Below are 22,457 nucleotides of genomic sequence, written 5' to 3'. Positions count from 1 at the left end.
AGCAATGAAAAATACAATTGCTACTGTCTTTCCAGAAACTCGACATAGATTATGCCTATGACATATATTGAAGAAAGTCCTTGAGAAGCTTGGGTCATATGCTACATACAGAAGTGGGCTGAAAACTCAACTAATGAAATGTGTCTACGACACACAAACTATTGAGGAGTTTGAGAAATGTTGGGCCTAGTTTATTAACACATATGACTTACATGAGAATCCATGGTTGAAAAGTTTATATGCAGAGCGTGAGCATTGGGTACCGGTTTTCCTGAAAGAGCACTTTTGGGCGGGAATGAGTACAACCCAACGTAACGAGAGTATGAATGCTTTTTTTGACGGTTATGTTCATTCAAAAACAAACTTGAAGGAGTTTGTCGACTAGTTTGACAGTGCGTTGAAGAAGAAAATTGAGAATGAAAATCATGCGGAATTCTAATCATTTAGCCAGGTCATTCCCTGTGTATCGAGATCTCCAATTGAAAGAAAATTCAAAGAGTTGTATACTAAAGCTAAATTTAGGGAAGTGCAGCAGCAAGTATAGGTGTGCTTGATTTGGATCCATCTCTACTTACATTGGATGGTGTAATGAAGAGTTATTTGGTAGAAGATGAAGTTCGTATTGAGGAGTTCAGTAAAATGGTTACTTATTCAATGGACTTTAATGAAGAAGACTGCAATGCTAAGTGTTCATGTGAGTTATTTCCGATGAGGGGGATACTGTGTAGGCATATTTTGGCCGTATTCAAATCTAATGGTATAAAATCATTGCCAAACCGGTACATTTTAGACCGATGGAGAAAGGACATCAAGAGGCGATACACGTTAATCCGCAGTAGCTATGACGCAAGGGATCAGAGGCCTAATGGTAATAGATATTCAATTTTGTTGAATATGTGTTATGTGATGATTACATATGCGGCGGATTCTAATGAGCAATTCGAAGATGAAAAGAAGAGGATACATGAGATGACTGAATGTTATCGTGAGCAAACACGCAGCAGATCTTTGACCCAAACAGGTTCGAATGTGACGATTTTCAAAGTCTATTTATCTTGTTTAGTTCTTTATAAGTACTTAATTCCTACTTATGAAGGAAGGAAAAAAATTACGGAATTTCTGTTGTTTAATGATGTCATATTTAAACAGTTCTTTGCCCATAACAGATTCGAATGCTGGTTATATGACACTGGACACAACTGCAGTTGCTGGTTCACAACAAGTCAAGAGTCCACTTGTTGTCAGAGGGAAAGGAAGACCCTCATCTCTGAAGAGAGCATCCAGGATGGAGACAGACATACGAAAGGTTAAAGCCAAACAGAAGAAAGCCCAAGTCAGAGGGAAAGGCAAACAGGTGAATGTTTTAACATTGGGAGAATTAAAAATAACCGTTCGATTCCTTTAACGTGTGAATGTCTGGTAGTTTTATAATGTAAAATTAGAAAAAGGTTTTTTAATTGTTACGTTATTATTAGGGAGATGAGAGTTCCAATGTTGGAGATACACTAGCCATTGGCACACACAAGAATTTATTTGGGCAATCAGAAGTGGATATCACCAATCCTGGACAAGTGCAGGTATCATAAATACATCTATTTATAAGCCAAACAATGATTTTGCCTCAGTTGAAATGGTAACTTTTCATCCCTTTACAATTTACTAAGTATTTTGTTATTTATAAACAAACTGTTATAGACAGCTTAATATTTCACAGTAGTGGAATCAAACACCGAGAAACAGTGATGGGTAGCCAAGAAAGTGTAACGTTTCTAAACTTTACACAATTTAATTGTAATATTTAAATGACATTAATATTTTCATATTAATCGTAACAGATTTTTTTGGGTTCGATGGCGTATGACCGGACCTCCCTAGATTGTGATGGATCACAACCGGTGCAAAAAGGTTGAATATTAGTGACTCTGCAAGCTTGGCAAGATACACAAGGTATTATAATGTAATTTATGAGCCATATCAAAAATCAATTGCTCTGGATTGTTACTTGGTGTAGTGTAGTAGTTATTAAAAAGAATTTTAATAACTTTATACAGGCTTCTGAGTGTAATATTTGTGATGCTGAAGCTTATATTTCCATAATACTTTATCTACATCTTCCCTTTCGACAAATGGTCATTCGTTGTTTTTGAATCCTTATTTGTATCAACATTTTCTCTTCTTGATCCAAGACTATAGTATATTTACTTAGTAGGAGTGCTTTTGATGGTGTAGAGAATCCATGAGCGAACTCAAGTGACATTTCATGGTGTAGATTTTCTCATTAAGCTGTTGTCATTATTTATTTTTTATACCGTGTTCTTCTCCATTTTCGCTTTTCTTTATACATTTGATTTCTTTTCAATATTAATCATAAATTTGTTCAAGAACTTCTGTGAGAAAATGAGCAAGAAACTCATTTTCTTTTGAATCGGTCATATTTTCTATCCTCTACATCTTTGTTACCAACACCACCTCTAACTGCGCCCCATCAAAAAAGAAACAGCAGCTTCAAAATGGTTATAAAGGTGCTGTAAATTTTGGCATGTACTGGACGGATGATGGACTTGGTTACTTTGAGTTTCTCCAAGTAGGCATTTTCTTTAATTTTGGGGGTGGAGTGTTAGCATTACTAATCACCTGAGAATGTTCCATTATATGATTCTTGAGCTGATTTTAATACATTATTTTTCTTTTCTGCAGCTAACAGAGGACTTAGTTAGTACTTCCAACATCAGGCCTTTTGTGCAAGTATATGTGACTTTGTTGCTTCCTGTTACATTAAGTTGATCAAGTTGATACTCAATCACCCTTTTTGGTAATTCAATTCATGTTCTGTACAACTCAGCCTCACTTTTTATTTTATGATGATAAATGGCTTGATTACAGGAAGCCTTCGATATTTTTATTCTATGCGAGCTGCAATGGGACATCCAGAACCTTTTGACTTGAGACATGTTGCTCTTGGGAATGAGGATTGCGGGAGTAAGAATTATCAAGGTTTTTGGAATTTTGTTATATTCACATAGCTTCAAAGTCAGATACTATTTCACATTATTTTTGGAAGGGTGTGCAGATTTTATTGTTACTTATATTAATATTAGTAGTGATACAACAGGTTTGAGTAAGTCCCTAATTGCCACGCCCGAAATTGCCATGCAACAGGTTTCAAAGACAAATGGTCAATTGGATGGCTTCTTTAGTTGTTGCAGGTTTGAGTTGGATGGCTTCTTTAGTTGTTGGCCAACCAGTGCACGTGGCTTTTTCAATTGACAAATGGTCATTCACGTACATACGATTCAGGTGGCATGGGTTGGTTTGGGGTTAGCTTCCCTGCCTCGGCAATTGAACCACAACAAACAGCTACAGATATACTTGAATAAACCTCCCATCTCCACCAAACAGCATCCACAGAAATTATATCAAAAACTAATAAAAAATTAAATAACTTATAACACCTTATATTAATTATACAAATCTAATTATACAAATTAAATAACTTATAACACATTAAATAACACTTAACTAATAATTCAGTTTTGTAGATAACTACAATTTAGTTTTGTAGATAACTAATAACACTTAACCTACAACTTCCGAATAAGATGTAATATAAACCACTACCAAAAGTATAAATAGCAAAAAATAACTACAAAAACACCAAAGTACATCCGGGATAACGTGCGTGAATGCCTTAGGGCAACTTCTCTCTCAAGAAGCACCAACTCATTTTTCCGGACCTCCTCATATATACTATATAGCACCATCTCTATCTTCTTGATGTCATCCACTATCTTAAGGAGCTCAGTTACTTTATTTTCGATATCGCTGAGTCTCTTTTCGAGCTCTTCCTCAGTTTTCCTTGACACTTCATTTTTTCTTTCTTCTACCTCTATGTTTTGCTCACTATCTGCCCACTTGAAATAATTACAGTGTGGTAATCCCTGATATTTGCACAGAAAAACAATTCAAATGTTGCACATACGTAATATTAATCAATTCATTAAACTTGTATAAAAAATCAAGTCTTGTAGCTACCTTCATGTTGTACTTTGGACACCCTAAGAAGGGTCGTCCAGGATTTGCCTTAGTATTTGAGTATCTCAAATTAGCTTCAACGTCACAGAAGCACAAGGGCGATGCCAAAGTACGTTTGCCAACGGATGAAGATAGTGATAATGACGACATTATAACATGAACCAGAATCACAAAAGAAAGGCACACATATCAAAAGACACACATAAAGGGAAGCACTGAAAAAAAAGCACGCACGCACAGCAAGAAAGCACTGTGTTTGCCTCAAAATACAGAGTACACAGAAATGTTGCTACATGCACCAAAAGCTAACAACAATAACGAGTACAACTCTCTCTCATGAACCAGCTTAGAGACAATAAAAGGGAAACTAATATAATTAGTTTTTATCTTTTCTTTTATTTTTAATGTTTTCCAACATTTTTATGTTTTCTTATGACATGGCAAATGACCAACACGTCAGCAATTTCAGTTAATGAATTAACGAAATTTGGATAAGAGTACCACTCTAAATTTGGATAAAAGCACCAGTTTGATGTAAGTTCATCACCTCAAGAATCTTTTGAAAGTATACCACCCTAACAACCAGTTTGAAAAAAGATTAAAGCCCAGGGACCACTACAATAATTTTCCACAAGCTATTAAACCTAATTTCTAAAAGAGCCTTTTCAACGATGCACAAGCAATGAAATTATCATTCATTATACTTAATTCATTCTCGTGGTTATATTCATTCACTTAACAGGTTCTAATTTTGGTAGAGTTTTTTGCAATACTGATTTAAAGCACAAAATTCTCATCAATATAATATTTTGCACTTGTGGTGTGACTTACTAGAACAATATCATCTTCTTTATTAGGAACCTTTACTTTTTAAATCCAGACTAGATCGTATGGTAATTGGTTTATAGAATAAGGAAAAGGTTGTGTAGGCTCTCATTACATAGAGTAAACTCATTAAGTAACCAAGGTTGATGATTTTATATAAACCAGAGTGGAAGTTCCAAACATTCATAATCACCTCTCCCCCAACGTAATGACATTTAAAAAGTATCCTAACCCATTACCGGTCCTTGAAAGTCCCAAAATAAGCCCAAAAGACTCTTCAAAGGGCACCTGATTCAATATCTACACCTAGACACTAGCACATTTGAAACTGATAGTTAATTGTCCTACTAAAGAAGAAATCCACATAGTAACTTATTGTGAAGTATGTTTACAGCAATTGGCATGCTGCATATACTACTGTTCACAGAAAACAAGGAGAACGATATCCTTCCATCTTAAATCTATGACTCCAATACATACATGAAATCCAACTAGCACAACAAATTATAATTATCATGAGAAGCGTAATAAAATATGATCTTAGAACAACAAGAGAAAGAAATTAAACATTAATTACTCCAACAAGTAGGAAGAACTAAAGACCCAAAATAACATCTCTTAGTATAAAAAAAAAAAAGTTGGTGGATATATCCATAGCAAGGATGCTATCTAACGATCCTATAGACCATTGAGCCAAATCCCATACTCTCCTTACAAGTCATCTTGCACAGAGCTTGAAACTTCTCAAACGTTCAAGTGGACAAGTTAAGAGCATAACTTGAGATGTTTACCCTATCATGTGTAACTATAGTGCCCATTACCACAAAGCCAATAACAGGAAACATATTAAGTTTGCACCAACTGTGAGCAATCTATAACACCAGTCAACATTGCATGAATAAATGTCGTGCTCTACCAAAAAAAACATAGCAAACTCCTACTTCATTTTTTGATATTTTCCAAATAGGATTTTTCAAAACTAAAAACTCAATAAAAAAACATAATACAAAAGGAATTGAAATGATGTGTACTTGCCTTCAACCTGGACCGGACAGGGGCGATTCTCTTCCTTCTTCCTTAATGAGCTGGGTTACGGCTAGGGTTTTGGGATGAGGGAAAGGGGCTGGTTAGGGTTAGGGTTAGGGTTGGCTGGGTTAGGGCTAGGGTTTCGGGATGAGGGATATTGCCTGGTTAGGGTTAGGGTTTCGGGATGAAGGGGATGGGCTAGGTTTGGGTTAGGGTTAGGAGGGAGGGAGGAAGGAAGGAATCAGAGTCGAAGGGCTTCGCCTCTCCACATCGTGACACAGAGACGAATGGGCACCGGCTTCGACTGGTGGGGTGAGAAATAGAGAGGAAGGGCGCCAGTGGGCTTCGACCGGGGGGAAAAGAAACAGAGAGGTGGGGGGGATTGGGGGTCGAAGACTGAAACAAAGAAGGAGGGAGAAATGGGAGAATGGGGGGAAATGGAAATGGCAAATGGCGAAAACGTGAAAAATTGAAAACGACGCCGTTTTCAATTTTCCACGTCAGCCGTTTGCATGGCGACTGCACACGCCGCTTGCATCTAGAGTTTTTGTAAAATTTTCCTTTAAAAAATGATAGGTGCATTTGATAAATACATATTTTTTTAATAATTGGATACATATTAATTTTTTAAGTTAGATTTTTATAAAAAATATATGTCTTTCATATTTATATAGGGTTGTAAGAAAATTATATCGAAAATGGTAAAATAACCGTATTCACCATCTCTTTTGTCATCATCCTTATCTTTTCACCATTCCATAATATGGTATTGAATGACTGAAAATTATCTGTTATATTTCAATTATAGGCCAATTATTTAATCGCATATTCAAAGATACTGAGAAGATAATAATAAAAATGACGATAAATAAATTTCATTTTTCATTTTTCTTTATTTATTTGGTTTTAATTTTTGTGTCCATCATCCATATTAGAAAGCTTTAATCAGCTAAGGTGCAAGAAATTCTCTTTTCTTTGCGGTTAATGGTCTTTGCAACTGATTATATTATTTCAGTTTACAAGAATTCTCAAGTATTTACCATCCAAAATGGTAAAAGGCAGTGACTTTATGTTTAGCCTGCGTTCTTCATTTGTTTGTTTGATGATTTTTGCCAGAGATCCTGTTAAATGTGCTTTAAGAAGCAAGCAGCAAACCACAAGCCAGCAGCCTAGCTTCTTTTCCTCTGAATTATGAGTAATGTCGCCGTAGTAGCACAAGAGAGTTTTACAACATACAAGCCCGTGTATTAACACAACACTTAGGTTGTGTTTGATTGTTGAATCAAATTCATCTCATTTCAATTCATCTCAAACCAATTATTGATGAGATCTACTACTCTTTCAACTTTTCATAAAAAAGTTAAACTCATCTCAATCTACTTTATACATTTCAAACTAAAAAATTAAATTCATTTCAATCTAAAAAAGTTAAACACATATTAAAGGGATCTATAAAATATTATTATTTACAACTCAACTTATCTCAACATCTAAACGTAACCTTAACGTGGGACCATTAAAGTGTCTAAAAAAGTCAAACACCCAACACACCGCTTCCACATCAGCGGCATACTTGTTGTGTAAAAATATAAGACAAGCTGTGTAGAGCTAAATTTGAAGAGGGGAGAGAATATCAAGCACGGTTTGGTACATGAAGCAACGTTCTGGCTTCAATTTCAAACCCACTTTGTATTAATCTGTTGCCTACATATGCGATCTTTTTGCCTGTAAATTCAACAATCAAGATATAATAAAGTAACACAAATCAAGGAAAGGTATTTTGCATAATTTAAAACAACAATGTATGCACCAACAACCAGCTAGGGCAATAGAAAGTGCACTATGTCAATGAAAACAAAACTCGGAATATAATAAATCCTATTCTATTGCAGCTGAAATAGCAAACTTTTGGGGGCTTGCACTTCCTTAGTAATAACTGGACCAAAGTCTGCACTGGGAGCTACTCCTGCATTTGCCTTAAGTTCTTTGGAATGCTCCACAAGTTCTTCCCTCGAAAGATCAGTACCCATCATTCTTGGAAGACTGTATAAAGTATAAACCAAACTCATCTATTAAGTGGGTTGGAGAATTGAAAGAGACCCTAGTTAGGGAACTTGAATCACAATATCGTGGCCATGAATCTCTGACGAAAACAGCTGTGCTGAGTGCCATGCCCCTCTGTCATGCTGCCTGCAGCATCAAAACCAGCAGCCACAAGAGAATTGTGGGTTTAAACTTTCACGTGGGTCTCCAAGGACGTTTCCCTCTGGCAGCTGCCCTACCATACGTGTGCATCTCAGTAGAATACTCTAGGGGGCATCTAAGATCTTGGCATAGAACACAGGAAGTTAAGAATTTTATCCTGATCACTCAATTTGATGTGCACATTTATATTTTAAATTTTCTAAACTACCCATCCACTAGAAACCAAGCAAAGAGGACAAAAATCACTCGCAAATTAAAAGGCGAATTATATAGAAGGAAATGAAATTATACTCATCAATCCAAATGCAATAAAATCCCCAAAAGTAAATATGTGCATGTTTAGGCACTGCATATGCATGTACATGTGTATTTGTAGGAATGAAGCACCAAAGTCGGAGGACAATCTTACAGTATTCGAACCAAATTCACGAACTTTTTCCATTTTTTCCCCTTTTATAAGGAGACAAGACAATCCATACACAAATTCACGAGACTTCATTTGTAAAATCAAAGACAATCAAATCTAAGACAAAAAAGTAAAACAACAATACTCCTTATAAATCGCATGTCCAATAATCCATTAACAATATTCTCTACATCTGTCAACACCAAAAGTTACAAGCAAATCTGTGACATACCAATTTTAGTTTTAGGGTTTATAAGTAAATTTTTCTAGTAAATTTATATTTTTAGAATTTATATTTTTATGATTATAGTTTTATCAGAATTTATATATACTTTATCTTTATATTTTCTATTATAGTTGCGATTTATGATTTGTTAGAGTTTTGTTTTAATAAGGATTTCTAAAGTGTATCAGGTTATGTACTACGGTTTTGTTTTGAAATTTAAAATTTAAATTTTTCTTCTAGTCACCGAACCTCATCACTTTGTTAGCCTCTGTTGAGAACTTCAAACCACCCAACCCGTGTGTTTCTCTCGGTGATTTTGTTTGTTTTGCTAGCGTCCTAGTGGAACACCAACTCTAGTGCCGTGTATTCCTCTACTCATGCACGTCTATGCTCTTCTAGGGTTTCTCTAATTCTCTATCACCTACCATTATAAATATCGCTTACCTCGTACGAGAGGAGTATCTCGTGAGCCACTCCAAAACATCTGCTTCTGAAACACCCAGAGTACCAAAACACTGCCGTTTAAGCCTTAGATTCTTCCAACCGCCGCCGACCACCATAGGACATCAAAGCACCACTCGTGGAACCAGAAACTGCCGACCAGCTCAGCCCCAGCTCACCCACTCCCTTCCGGTAAGGCCTCGGCCGCCACAGCTCTCTCTCTCTCTCTCTCTTGGTTTCGGTTTAGTAGTTCCTCTCTCTAAACTCTCTCTCTCTTTCTCTCACTCGGCGCCGACCACCATAGGAGCCCTCAGTCGCGCCGCTGGTCACTCCCAGCCACCAGCGCCGCCATCGCCTCAGCTCCTCTCCCTCGGTGAGTTCCTCCATCGCAGACCCTCTCTCTATCTCAAACTCTCTGTGTTTTTGGTTGCCTTGCACTCGGGTTCTTGAAGAACCCGTGGGTTTCTTTTGATGGGCCTTGGGCCTTAGGCCCGTATGGGGTTGGGATGGGCTTATTTCCTGTTTGGGCTCATGTTGTGTAGTATTATTATTATGGGCCAGAGTTTTTAACACTTTTTACAGACTATAATAATGTTTAATTGATTATGATCTTATTTTATTTCAATAATTATTTTAGTGAAATTTATTGAGTTTAATATTACTAGTTGAGTTATTAAATAAATGTAGTTAATTAAAGGTTCATTTTTTTTAATAAAAATGTTTAAAGAATTAGAAATATGTTTTTAAAGAATAATGTTAAGTCTAATATTTGAATTAAATTTCCTTTGTCAATTTAGTAAAATTTTAATAAAATTTCTATGTTAAGAATTTAGTGGAATTGGTTAAGTTTCTTATAAGATTTAATAATTATGTTGAGAAATGAAACTTAGTTTAAGAATTTAAGTTTTTGTGAATTATTTTAAAATAGCTCGAGTATTTCTACTAAATTATAAATTAGTATTTTAAGTAATTTAAATACTATGAATTATTGATTTTAGTGTTAAACAAATATTGGTTTGACTATATTTTAGAATTTCGAATTTAGTTAAGTAAGATATTAGTATTTATTTATTTCCAAACAATTTGGTGATAGTTATTTATTGAATATAGGTCTCAGGTTACGAAGTATTATTCAAGAAGAAACGCATCGAGGTAAGTAAATTTGATCATAAATTAGGATCATCACAGTTAGCTTATATGTATGTATTATCCAAGCCAGTTCATTGACAGCCACTATTTATGAACCGCTCATGTCATATGCAAGCATGTCATCTAGCATAGCATACAACCATGTCATTCCGCATCATGTTTAAATTCAGAATTTATGATTATATATGTAGTATGCCATGCATCTCATGTGTATAAGACACGTAAGCCATCTTAAACTCAAGTGTAAGATAATATCAGATCAGTTAATAAGATGGCCATCCAGATGCATGGTACCAATGCAGTTCAGTTCAGTTCAGGGTGGTGTGCAAGCCATGAACTCAGTCGTGGTCCACCATAGTATGCTAGAATACTATCAGCAGTTCCCCTTGCTGCAGCGGGATGTGGGACTGGTGCACAACCTTGCACACAGGGTTAAGTGTGTTGGCCAGTCAGATAAGTCAGATAAATCAGTTAAATCAGTCAGATCAGTCAGTTAATTCATTTAAAACAGTCATACATAGCATATGCATCAGTATGAACAGTCATGAATTTTTTTAAGCTCAGCATGAAAATTGTTATGAAAATCTTATGTTTATTACGTTTACGTTGTGATAGATTTCTTACTGAGTCATCGACTCATTTTAGTTTATTTTCATGTTTTTAACCACCCAGGTGAAGATGATGATTACGAGCAGGCAGGCCAGGAGTAGAAGGAGCATTTATTTTTAGTTCAGACTTTCTAAAATAAACATGTTTTTATGACATGGATTTATTTCAGTTTATTTTATTTAATGTTTTGGAAGACAGTTTTATTAGACATTTTTCCGCATAATAAAAGTTCAGTTTTTTTTTAATTATGAAATTATGGGATCTATTACCGGGTTTATTTTATGAAAAACACGTGACACACCTAACCTACGGGAAGGGGGTGTTACAAAATCTGCTCTATCCATTATAGTTCTAGCACAAGTGGCAGTCTGAAATTTCTTTACACCACATTTGAAGAGAGTAAAGTCTACACCAAAATGCATTCAGATGTTTTATGGTTATATGTTATTAAAGGATAAGTTAATACCTGTTCCAAACTCCAACACAAAATGGTGCACAAACCTCCCAATATCTGAAATGCAATGACATAGCTAAAAGTGGTGTCTTTGTGAATTTGCTACAATGAGGAATGTGATTTCTAATAAATAAGGTTAACCATTGCTGAGCATTCAAGACAGGTTCAACTCAATAATCATAAATTACATGCAAAAGATTTGGTGATATTAAGAAAATGGAATCTGCACAAATGAGAATATTGTAATGACAAGTTTACAAAAGACAAGTCAATGATCATAAGATCAAGCACCCTACACCACATATCATGAAACATACACAAATACAGCCGCATGCACCCCCACAAATAGGTGAAAACACAAGAAAAGTCAAAGAAAGATCCTGGCCGTCACAATATTTCCTACAAGGGAAGTGTTTTGCAGATGGAACGGATGCACAAGATTTGCACGGGACAGTGCATTTTTTTGCACTGTTCATGCACAATGCATCAAAAGTTCTTAACCACTAATCAATAAATACATCATATATGCCCCTATTCACTGTATTACAACCAAGTGTTTCTAAACGATATTAGAAGACAAGAAAAAAAAAAAAAAAAAAAAACTAAAATAACGAACTTATAATAAGTTGAAATTTTGAGCAACAAAAGTCTTGTGTGTACATTTAGAATATTTATATGGCAGCACAGGAATGAAACGAGTAATCGATCATTTAGAAAATTCACATGCAAATGATTTCCTAAAACTACTCGATTTGCACCAGCCAATGTTTCTCAACCCATATGAAATTTATAGTTTGATAATTTTTAGCACCTCATCTGTGGCATTTACAAAGCAGAAACAAAACAGAGTAACACGGGATCCATACACAAATATGACCTACTACACTAACCCTAGAAAACCAAATTCCACAGAAAATTGAATCAGCAATGGGAATGTATACAAAGGTGACAACTACGCATTACATGCATGTTAATCAAGGATTCAACACATAGTAAATGATAATGATCCGGAAATACGAAGAAATATGAAAAGAAATAAATTGTGAGAAAGTTGAGGCTTTTACCTAATGAGATATCGCACTGTAAAGTTCCCTAAAGTTCCTCTCATCTGCATAAAAATGCCTGGGATACAATCTTCGGGAGCACCAGAACACACTCAAAACCATTTTTTTGACGAAAAACAAACGAAACCAGAACAGACCAAATGTGCAGGAGCTTACTCCTTCGTCACTCCGCACTACAGGCCACACATTTTTTATTTTTTATTTCATTTTATTCTTATTAAACTTAGAGAGCTGCTACGTAGCATCCACTGTAGTGGGTGCACACAATAGACTCACTACGTGGATACTTTTGATCCATCTATTTTTTTTCACTAGACGGCTTGTCTCGTTTCTCTCATCCCTCCCATCGTCTCTCTCATCGTTTCTCTCTCTCATCTCAACGCTATCTCTCTCATCAGATCTCTCTCATCCTCTCTCTCTCTCTCATCTCCACTCTCTCTCTCATCTCGAGCTCTCTCTCTCTCCTCTGCTCTCTCTCTCATCTCCGCTCTCTCTCATCTCGAGCTCTCTCATCGTCACTCTCTCTCTCCTCGACTCTCTCTCTCATCTCAGTCTCTCTCTCCTCGACTCTCTCTCTCTCATCTCGAGTTCTCTCACTCATCTCGATCTCTCTCATCGTCACTCTCTTTCTCCTCGACTCTCTCTCTCATCTCCGCTCTCTCTCATCTCGAGCTCTCTCTCTCATCTCCGCTCTCTCTCTCATAGTCGGTCTCTCTCTCATCAACTCTCTCAGTCTACAATAATTTCGAATTTGAGAGATAAATATTATAGGGTGTTTTCGTCATTTGACTTATGCCACGTAGGATGTGCAGCGACTGCACCTACTACAATGGCTTCTCCCCAGAGTTTTTCTTAAAGTTATTAATTCTTCTACTCATTATCTATTTATCACATTTGGTAAGAGAAAAAAATTAAAAAAAATATATACTATATGGTATGCGGGATGATGAATAGAATTTTTCTTACAAATATACTTTGCACATTAAAAAATTCTATTCATCATCCTAATACATCACACACTATACTTATTTTTATTTTTTTTTCTTATTAAATATAATAAGTATAATAATTTAATTAGTTTAAGAAAAATAAAACAAAAAAATAAAATAAAAAAATATGGTATATAGTATGTAGAGATGATGGGTAGCAAAACTCTTTTTATAATAACCAGAAATGTTACACTACAAATTATTCTGTGAAATAAAGATGATTAAAAGAAAAAAAAAGGTTTATCAAATAATTTAAGCCTGTTTTCCAACGGATGGGAAGGATAGCGAATAGAAAACATAAGATCATTTTTACCGTATTTTAAATAAAGATCAGATATTTTTATAAAATAATTTATCCAAATAATATGGGGTAAAAAAAAATTATAAAAGTAATATATTCTTAGCTAAATATATTCAATTTTGAATATGATTATGAAATGTATATTACACGTATCAGTTTTTAAGAAATAATAATTGTTTTAAATTATTAATTTTAAAAAATTAGTTTATTATTACCATTTTAAATGACTTGGGTTCTATTATTATTATTTAAAAAAAAACACCATAATAAAAAGATTTTATAAAATTAAATTTATAAGCTAAACAAGTCTAACATCACATATCTACTAATTTCAATTAGTTCAAGCTATCTGATCTGTTTATACTTAATAAGAAATGCTATGCTTCAGTTACTATTCATTCCTACGCTCTACACTTATAGTTTTTTTTATAGGATGTGATGATTTTTTCATAAGATGTAGAAGTGTTTTTTATAAAGTATGAGATGTGAAGATGATGAATAATAGTTGATGAGAAAAAAATTTCATATTTTATTGATATATCAACATATATTTAATAATTCTTTTTACTAAATATACTTAGCCAAATTTTAATTTTAATTGGTTAATCAGCATAAATTTTGATAAGAAATGTTAGATCTACAAAATATCTTACTAAAGCAAATTTATAAAAAAATAATATATTAAATAATAAAAATATTTTTACAATCTAATATACTACATCAAGTTATCTATTGTTGTAATTTTTTTTTTTTTTTTTTTATAACATCTATGTATAAATCAACTATTTATCGAGTAATATCCATAAATTGGGGAGAAGTTTCAATTAATTGGTGATAAATAATGTCATTAATTTTTTTTTTAATTCAGTCATTAAAATATTTATGCAAACATTAATCTCCATGGTATAGACATACCAAAATCAACTATGTAATAATAACTGTCGAAAATTGTTACGACTTTTTAATTTTTAATCACAGCATATACAATGCACAACGGTCCCTTTCGGCCAACGGTCACAAATTTCAAATTCAAATATCCTTAAAGCAAACACCACAAAAGTAAAGAACCCAAGAACGTTCTCATCACCCTTTCTATCGTCCAAATTACTTTCTTGCCGCAAGAAAAGCTATTCGCCACAGAAATTCAAGGTTTTCCCTGTTCCCAGACGCACAAAACTCCAATTTCCATGGAAGAGACCCGATTCGATACTTATCACCAAGACTTAGAAACCCTAGTTCCAAATTCTTCAGTCTCCGAGGCCTTCGATTGGGAAAAAGTTGAACCCTTGAATCAAGAACCTAAATATTCTGCCGTTAATGACGTGGGCGATGAGTCTTTGGTGGATTCGATGCTTTGTGACTCTGGTTCAAGACTAATCCGTTATGGGTTTACCAAATCCAATTGTACAGGTTAGTGTTATTAACCCCAAGATTTTTATCATTCGGAATTAGTCTTGGGTTGGTTACTAAGAAATCGAGGGGAGTGAAAAGAAATTAAATTATGGGGCTCTCGAAAGTTGAAACAAGAAGCCTCAAGCATAAGATCGCGTTAACAATATGTTGGTTAATGAATTTTATTCCTTTTCCATTCGTAATAAATTATGAACAAAGAGATGTAAGTTTTGACATCTTTCTCTTTTTCCTTACTACATTTCTTAGCAAACAAACATAGCGCTAGCGGTCTTAAATGTCAGATAGCACCTCTTGGTTAGCATATGCTACTTGGAATTTAGGAAAATGATACTTAGCACCTCATTGACAACCATCGATGTAATTTTTTCTTTTTCTTTGATAAATTCAGGAAATATTATTATAGATAAAAATAATATGAAAGGTCATTTCCATTTGGTTGTGAAATGGGGTGCTCCCTAGCATGATCCCATGATTTATCACTGAAGTTCCTCGAAATCCACCAGACTGACACTTTACCTTTCTAAGTGGATAGGAAAAGCTTGGGGGGGGGGGGGGGGGGGGGTGCTTTTAACATTCTAGTATTAATTTACTATTTGTCTGCTTGAACCAGAAGAATGTGTGCTGTTTATAAATGCTGGAGGTGAGGCTGCAAACGAGGTAGATTCCAGTACAAAATTTGTCGGTGACACACATTATGAAGGGGGAAATGTTTTCCGAACTAATGAGTCAATAACTGAGGGCGGAGATTTTCCATTCATCTATCAGTCTGCACGATTGGGAAATTTTTCTTATCATTTCAATGATCTTCCTCCTGGAGACTATTTTGTTGACCTTCATTTCGCAGAGATAATAAACACAAACGGACCTAAAGGAATGAGGGTATTCAATATATATGTCCAGGAAGAAAAGGCAAGTAAATTTAAGCAAAGGTCTCAATGTGTAAATGTTTATATACAGTATTAAACTGACCATGGTGCGATTTTGGGGTCATTGTCGTTTGTCAATATGGCAGGTCCTATCCGAGTTAGATATTTTCTCTGTAGTCGGAGCTAATAAGCCATTGCAGTTGGTTGACTTGAGGGTATCTATGAAGGAGGATGGAGTAATTGTGATAAGATTTGAAGGGGTCAATGGAAGCCCAGTAGTTAGTGGAATTTGTATTAGGAAAGCGCCAAAGGTTTCAGGTAATAATCCTTGCATTTCTTTTGCTTGCTTTGTTTTAGTGGTTAAGGACTGTCATATATGAATATTTTTTAAGAAAATTTTTATTTACTTTATGATTTGGGTGCAGTTCCTCAAGTGGCACATGAATATCTTAAATGCAACAACTGTGCTTCTATGATAGAAGTTCCTTCAGCTCAGGTTACACAAAACTTACTTGAATAGTTGAACCATCAAAGCTTCTTAATTGCTGCTTACGTGGGCTGTTAATTTGGGGTTTTCAGAAGAAACTACAGGAAACGAAATCCACCATGAAATATGAGCAGAAGATAGAAGAATTGACCATGCAGTGTCAACGAAAGACAAAAGAATGCTATGAGGCTTGGATGTCATTGACTGCGGCAAATGAACAGCTGGACAAGGTCAGGATGGAACTTGACAATGTAATGTTTAACACACTTTCTAAAGGTGAGCTTCAAATATTTTGTTTCTTTGAATGTTGTGATAGAAGGGGAGTCTTTCAGAAAAACCAATGAATTTTTTATAATAGTATATAATGGAAGTTGAATGGTTCAATTATGTCAATATACTTTATGTCAATGCAACACGTGTTTGAAGGTCTGCATTTTAACTAGTGTTTGAACATGTGTTTTGACGCAACATGCGTTTGAACGTCATTGCAACACAATTAGGCCCGGTTTGTATTCGCAAGTCATCTCAACTCATCTCACTACTATTCATTATTATTCATCAACTTTAACTCACAAATCTCACTACTATTCACAACTCATCTCACTACTATTCACAATCCATCTCAACTCATCTCAATTCATCTTCGAATCCAAACGATACCTTAGTCTCCCAGTTACAAAAATTTTTTGGCTATCCTTAAGGATGATGGTGATTCTAGATTTCCTATGAAGTATTTCTCATATTCTACACATAGGGTAATGTTAATTATTTATCCATCACAAGAAAAATGAAATGGAAGAAAAAAGGATCTATTGCATTTGTGGGTTGTGTTTATAAGTCAGTTTTGCCTCAGAAGCGCTTTTAGAAGCCTCTTTGAGTTCAACTATAAGTCATCCAAGGCTTTGTACTCGCTTAAGGCAGTAACCTTCCTGACCTTCTATTTTTTCCTTGTTAGATCAAACTATGGAGAAACAAGCTGAAAATCTGAGGAATATCTCCAGTAGGTATGAGCATGATAAGCTATCCTGGGCAGCTGCAATCAATAATTTACACGAAAAAATAAAGGTAACTGATAAAAATTGCTCTTACTGCTTACAGGTCACAATCATTCTAGAAATATTTTTAATACATAATCCACTATTAAGTTGTTAAGCATTTCTGCAAATGGTTTGAATTCAGGTGATGAAAAAAGAGCATCTTCAGCTTTCTTGTGAAGCTCATGATTGTGTTGATTCAATTCCTGAGTTGAATAAAATGGTTTTTGCAGTTCAGTCTTTGGGTATGTCTGAGTTACAAACCCTTCAGTGAAGAATATTTCCTTGAGTTAGACTTAACATTGAAGGTTCTTATGTTGATGTTTTGACTGTGATGTCCCATTGAAATGTTCTGCAGTTGCCCAGTGTGAAGATCTCAAAGTGAAGTACAGTGAAGAGCAAGCTAAGCTAAAGAAACTCTTTAATGAATTTCAGGAGGCTAAAGGCATGTTCACTTTTATTCTAAATAAATCATCGAAGTTTGTGCTGCTTTGTGAAGCTTTTTAACTCCAATTATATATTGTGTATCAGGGAATATCAGGGTTTTCTGCCGCTGTCGTCCCCTAAGTAAAGAAGAGATGTCGTCTGGTTCTACAAAAATTGTAGACTTTGATGCTGCGAAGGATGGATGTCTTGGAATTCTGACTGGTGGCTCCACCAAAAAGTCTTTCAAATTTGACCGTGTTTACACACCAAACAATGATCAAGGTGTAAACATATGTTTATCTTTTGGTTGATAGAGTAGCAATGTTTTGACTGTGAAATGAGTATTAAAAGCTATTTTGGTTGGCTTTTACAGTTGATGTGTTTGAGGATGCTTCGCCAATGGTGACATCAGTGCTAGATGGCTACAATGTGTGCATATTTGCTTATGGGCAAACAGGGACAGGAAAGACATTTACAATGGAGGGTACTGAGCAAAACAGAGGAGTAAATTATAGGACTCTTGAGCACTTGTTTAATATTGCCAAGGAAAGGAGCGAAACTTTTACATACAGCATAGCTGTTAGTGTTCTTGAAGTTTATAATGAGCAGATTAGAGACTTGCTGGCAACATCTCCAACATCAAAAAAGTAAGATTGCTGTTTCTTTCTTTAAATGCGAAAATTAGAAAAAAAAAAAAAAAAATCATCTGCCAAGTTTTGAAGCATATTAGACTTCATGGCATGATCTCATCCAAGTTAGTCACTTATCAACATTTATTTTGGGTAAAATAGGTTGGAGATAAAGCAAGCTTCTGAAGGATTTCTACATGTTCCTGGAATTGTAGAAGCCAAAGTTGATAACATCAGGGAAGTCTGGAGTGTACTGCATGCTGGAAGTAATGCTAGGGCTGTTGGAAGTAATAATGTGAACGAGCATAGTAGCCGATCTCACTGGTACCAAGTTCCTTCTCTACTATGTTCCTTTGCTTCTTTCATTGTGCATAATTACCGAAATATTTGTATCATCTGTCACGTGTTCTTTCATTAATGATTGACCATATTTTTCAGCATGCTTTGTATAATGGTAAAAGCAAAGAACTTGGTGAATGGAGAGTGCACCAAAAGTAAGCTTTGGCTTGTAGATTTGGCAGGCAGTGAGAGGCTTTCAAAAACTGACGTGCAAGGGGAGCGCCTGAAGGAAGCACAAAATATAAATAGATCACTTTCAGCTCTTGGAGATGTCATATCAGCTTTGGCAACTAAAAGTAGTCATATCCCATACAGGTATAAACTACTTCTTGCTTGCCTTGCTGTTGTTCCTCCATCACAGTTCGCTTTTTATTCTAACAATGTTGGTTTTCTGTTCTAGGAACTCCAAATTGACTCATTTACTTCAAGACTCATTAGGTATATTTCAATTAGTCTAAATATGAGTGCGTGTGTGTTGACCGCAGGGAGGTGAAACTTTGCTTGTAATCCATGCTATCAGCATCACATTTACTTCAGGTTTTGACCTCCCAGGCCTTTATTCCTTCTTTTCCATGTATTACAGGGGGCGACTCCAAAACTTTGATGTTTGTACAAATTAGTCCTTCAGACAAGGACTTGGGTGAGACTTTGAGTTCTTTAAATTTTGCATCTCGGGTTCGTGGGATTGAGTTGGGCCCTGCCAAGAGGCAGCTTGATACAAGCGAACTGCAGAAGTTGAAAGCAATGGTGGGTCCTTTTGATTTATAACTACAACTATTCGTTCATTTTCTATATTCACAATTATTTTATAACAGATAGTTCATGATGTCATTGAAATATCAAAGACGGTACAATTACAGAGATGCTTATACAATAATTTGTTGCTTAACCATATCTGGAAACTAATGCCACCAACTTTTATCTTCCATATCTTTACAACACCGGGCCAAATTATGAGCAACACCATTTGCTTCTCTACCAAAATAACTGAACTCTCTTCAAAACCACTAGATAGATTCTTGATGTCAGCGAAAAGAGCTTCGCACAGGTTCATTTTAGGTAGATTCTGCCTGTTATCACTCTCAGTGAAATTTGTTTGTTACCCATATGATACGTGAGTTGAAGTCCTCTCAGGATAGCCAAAGCTTCCACATTATCCACGTCCTGTTCTCCATAGTCCATACCCTGCTTTACATGCTGCCATTACGACACTTCAACTTTCATCACGTAATACTACTACCCCACCCTTAGGGCGTTTATGCCACTCCAGTACTCTTTCTTTTTCTTGAGTTTTCCCCTTTGATTATATGTTCCTGTAGCTATGGAACAGGTTTAAAGCTCCCTGATAACTCTAGCTAGATGAATAGCTGCATTTCTTCTATACCATTCACACTTTTTCAAGTTACAGTAATAATGTTTGAGTTCAATTTTAACTTTGAATTTTTTACTTATTTCTTTCTATTGCTTAAAGCTTGAAAAAGCAAGGCAGGAATCCAAATCCAAAGATGAATCTTTGAGGAAGCTAGAAGAGAATTTACAGAACCTTGAGAGCAAGGCAAAAGGCAAAGATCAGAGTTATAAAAACCTACATGAGAAGATCAAAGAGCTTGAAGGCCAGATTGAATTGAAGACAGCGATCCATAACCAGTCTGAGAAGCAACTTTGGCAATTATCTGAGAGATTGAAGGGGAGGGAAGAAGTCTGCAGTAATCTCCAGCAAAAGGTTGTTTTCCACTTAAATTATAGTAGATATTATGCTGTTTTTTATTATTATTATTATTATTGCTAAATTCGGATTATTTCTCCTTAAGGTCAAAGAGTTGGAGATGAAGCTCATAGAACAACGGCACTCAGAATCTGCATCTTTTCAACAGAAGGTTTGTGTATCAAACTCTAAAATCTCTCTCTTGAATAGGGAAGAGTTTGATGTTTTTAGAATTTTTAGTATGCATTATTTTTTTTTTTTTCTCAACATATTTGGTGGAAATTTTATATATTGAGGAATGTAGACTTCACACTCTAACATCCAGTACTTTATGACTAGATGATATGGCCTCTTGGATATTCTAGAATTCAGTTACTTCTTGCTCAACCTTCTTGGATATAATTTCAGTTATTTACGTTTGGTGATGTTGAAAGGCTGAAAAGGTTAACCACAGTTTTACTTCAAGCAGGTTAAGGAACTTGAAAACAAGCTCAAGGAGGAAGTGCAGAAATCAGAGTCTTACGCTGTCAGCCTTCAACATGAGGTTGTGAAAAACTCAGTGGTGGTAGTTTTTATATCAACTAGCTCATAGGAAGTTAAAATTAATGATGTTGTTTATTTTTTTTACTGTTTAATCAGGTGAATGAGCTGCAACGAAAACTAAAAGAGCAGGAACAAAATTCAGAGTCTTGCTTACTTCATCAAAAGGTATTTTTTTTTAATTTCTTTGTACTATTGGCTAATTTCACTTTTCAGTTGAGTTTTCTAATGAAATATTCTTTGCAATCTTGGACAAGTTTCAGTGTTTTATAAACAGGCCAATTTTATGTTAAAAACTATGTCCACATTCTTATGAAATGTTCATAATTTCACAAACAAGCATATCATGTGGCTGAGTTACTTTTGCACTCTGTTTACCCTGTTATATTCATCCATCATGTCATTGTCATTGCCTACTTTTTCTTTTTCCTTTTTCTTGAGGAATCTTTTTTGGCTAATATTTTTAATGAAGCTTCATGAGTTTTCTTTTCCTTTTTAATCTTAATCTGCTTTTAGGGAAATTGTAAGTTGTGAGATGTAACTGAAAAGGGGAACTAGAAAATGACTCTCCTTGACATGTTATCGCAGATCAAGGAGCTTGAAGATAAGTTGAGGGTGCAAGAGCAGCAGTCTCAGGGTATTCATGATTGCACTGATCATGCAGTTAGGGCCAGTACTCCTAAAACCTTTATAAGAGATGAATTTATGAATGAGATTGAGCCTCGTATACTGAGAAGTTCAAATTCAATAAACCGCCCGTTGAGTCAAGGTTCTACTTTGCAAAAAGGAAGTGATTCTCTCCATGAGATGAGGAGGAAAAGAGACTTCAGAAATGCTGATGCAGAAAACCATATTTTTGTGTCGTCTTCTTTAAATGATACCAAGGTTAGTAGGAAATCTGATCCACCTAAAATTGCAAGGGTTATGAGAACAACAAAGCTAGTCACTGCTACTCAAGGGCCCTTGACTCACAAGAGGACCAGCAGAGATCATAACCAAGGGATCAAGGAGAGGGAAAATAAGAAGAAGATCTGGTCATGATAGTGAACCAACTCAACAGAAGTCAATTTGTTTATATGTAGATTGTGCACAACTCATTACTATGTAAAACTAAAGGAACAAACGAAATTCTTTGATTTGTTTTTCAAATCATGTTGTATCCTTCTACTATCTGTGTTAAATGAAGTGTTGCTGAAGTATCTTTTTTAACACAAGTAATTAAGCAAGGCTATGTTGAATTGGATGGGGTGCATTTTCTGACTGCCGTAATGGGGAAATCTGAGTGCCCCTG

The 22,457-nt window shown here is 35.2% G+C and overlaps 2 protein-coding genes and 1 long non-coding RNA gene across 4 annotated transcripts; 1 reads left to right on the top strand and 2 right to left on the bottom strand.

Annotated features, from left to right (window-relative positions):
* Positions 1-3,439: 3,439 nt before the first annotated feature.
* Positions 3,440-4,278, bottom strand: LOC121260682. Its single transcript, XM_041162636.1, has 2 exons — positions 4,033-4,278; positions 3,440-3,938 (listed from the first exon to the last, which is right to left on the bottom strand). Exons 1-2 carry the CDS (start codon positions 4,180-4,182, stop codon positions 3,615-3,617), a joined length of 474 nt encoding a protein of 157 aa, XP_041018570.1. The 5' UTR covers positions 4,183-4,278; the 3' UTR covers positions 3,440-3,614.
* A 3,274-nt stretch (positions 4,279-7,552) lies between these two features.
* Positions 7,553-12,591, bottom strand: LOC121259051. The gene is made up of 3 exons (XR_005939504.1): positions 12,438-12,591; positions 7,984-8,210; positions 7,553-7,893 (listed from the first exon to the last, which is right to left on the bottom strand). It is a non-coding gene; the product is annotated as an uncharacterized LOC121259051 (long non-coding RNA).
* A 2,191-nt stretch (positions 12,592-14,782) lies between these two features.
* Positions 14,783-22,245, top strand: LOC121261599 (kinesin-like protein KIN-14R). 2 transcript variants are annotated; one of them, XM_041164045.1, is made up of 19 exons: positions 14,783-15,137; positions 15,754-16,049; positions 16,153-16,324; positions 16,432-16,502; positions 16,586-16,769; positions 17,449-17,558; positions 17,673-17,772; positions 17,886-17,972; positions 18,059-18,235; positions 18,327-18,600; positions 18,745-18,906; positions 19,021-19,236; positions 19,322-19,359; positions 19,505-19,668; positions 20,393-20,644; positions 20,733-20,798; positions 21,096-21,170; positions 21,266-21,334; positions 21,755-22,245. In XM_041164045.1, the coding sequence occupies exons 1-19, from the start codon at positions 14,915-14,917 to the stop codon at positions 22,205-22,207; spliced, it is 3,189 nt and encodes a 1,062-aa protein (XP_041019979.1). In that variant the 5' UTR covers positions 14,783-14,914; the 3' UTR covers positions 22,208-22,245. The 2 variants fall into 2 exon arrangements, with proteins under 2 accessions (XP_041019979.1, XP_041019978.1); XM_041164044.1 differs by having other exon boundaries at positions 15,751-16,049.
* Positions 22,246-22,457: the final 212 nt, after the last annotated feature.

Source organism: Juglans microcarpa x Juglans regia, chromosome 4D (assembly GCF_004785595.1).
Source record: "Juglans microcarpa x Juglans regia isolate MS1-56 chromosome 4D, Jm3101_v1.0, whole genome shotgun sequence".
In the NCBI taxonomy this organism is placed as follows: Eukaryota; Viridiplantae; Streptophyta; class Magnoliopsida; order Fagales; family Juglandaceae; genus Juglans; species Juglans microcarpa x Juglans regia.
Note: the sequence above shows the minus strand (reverse complement) of the source record. Positions and strands in the feature narration are given on the sequence as shown.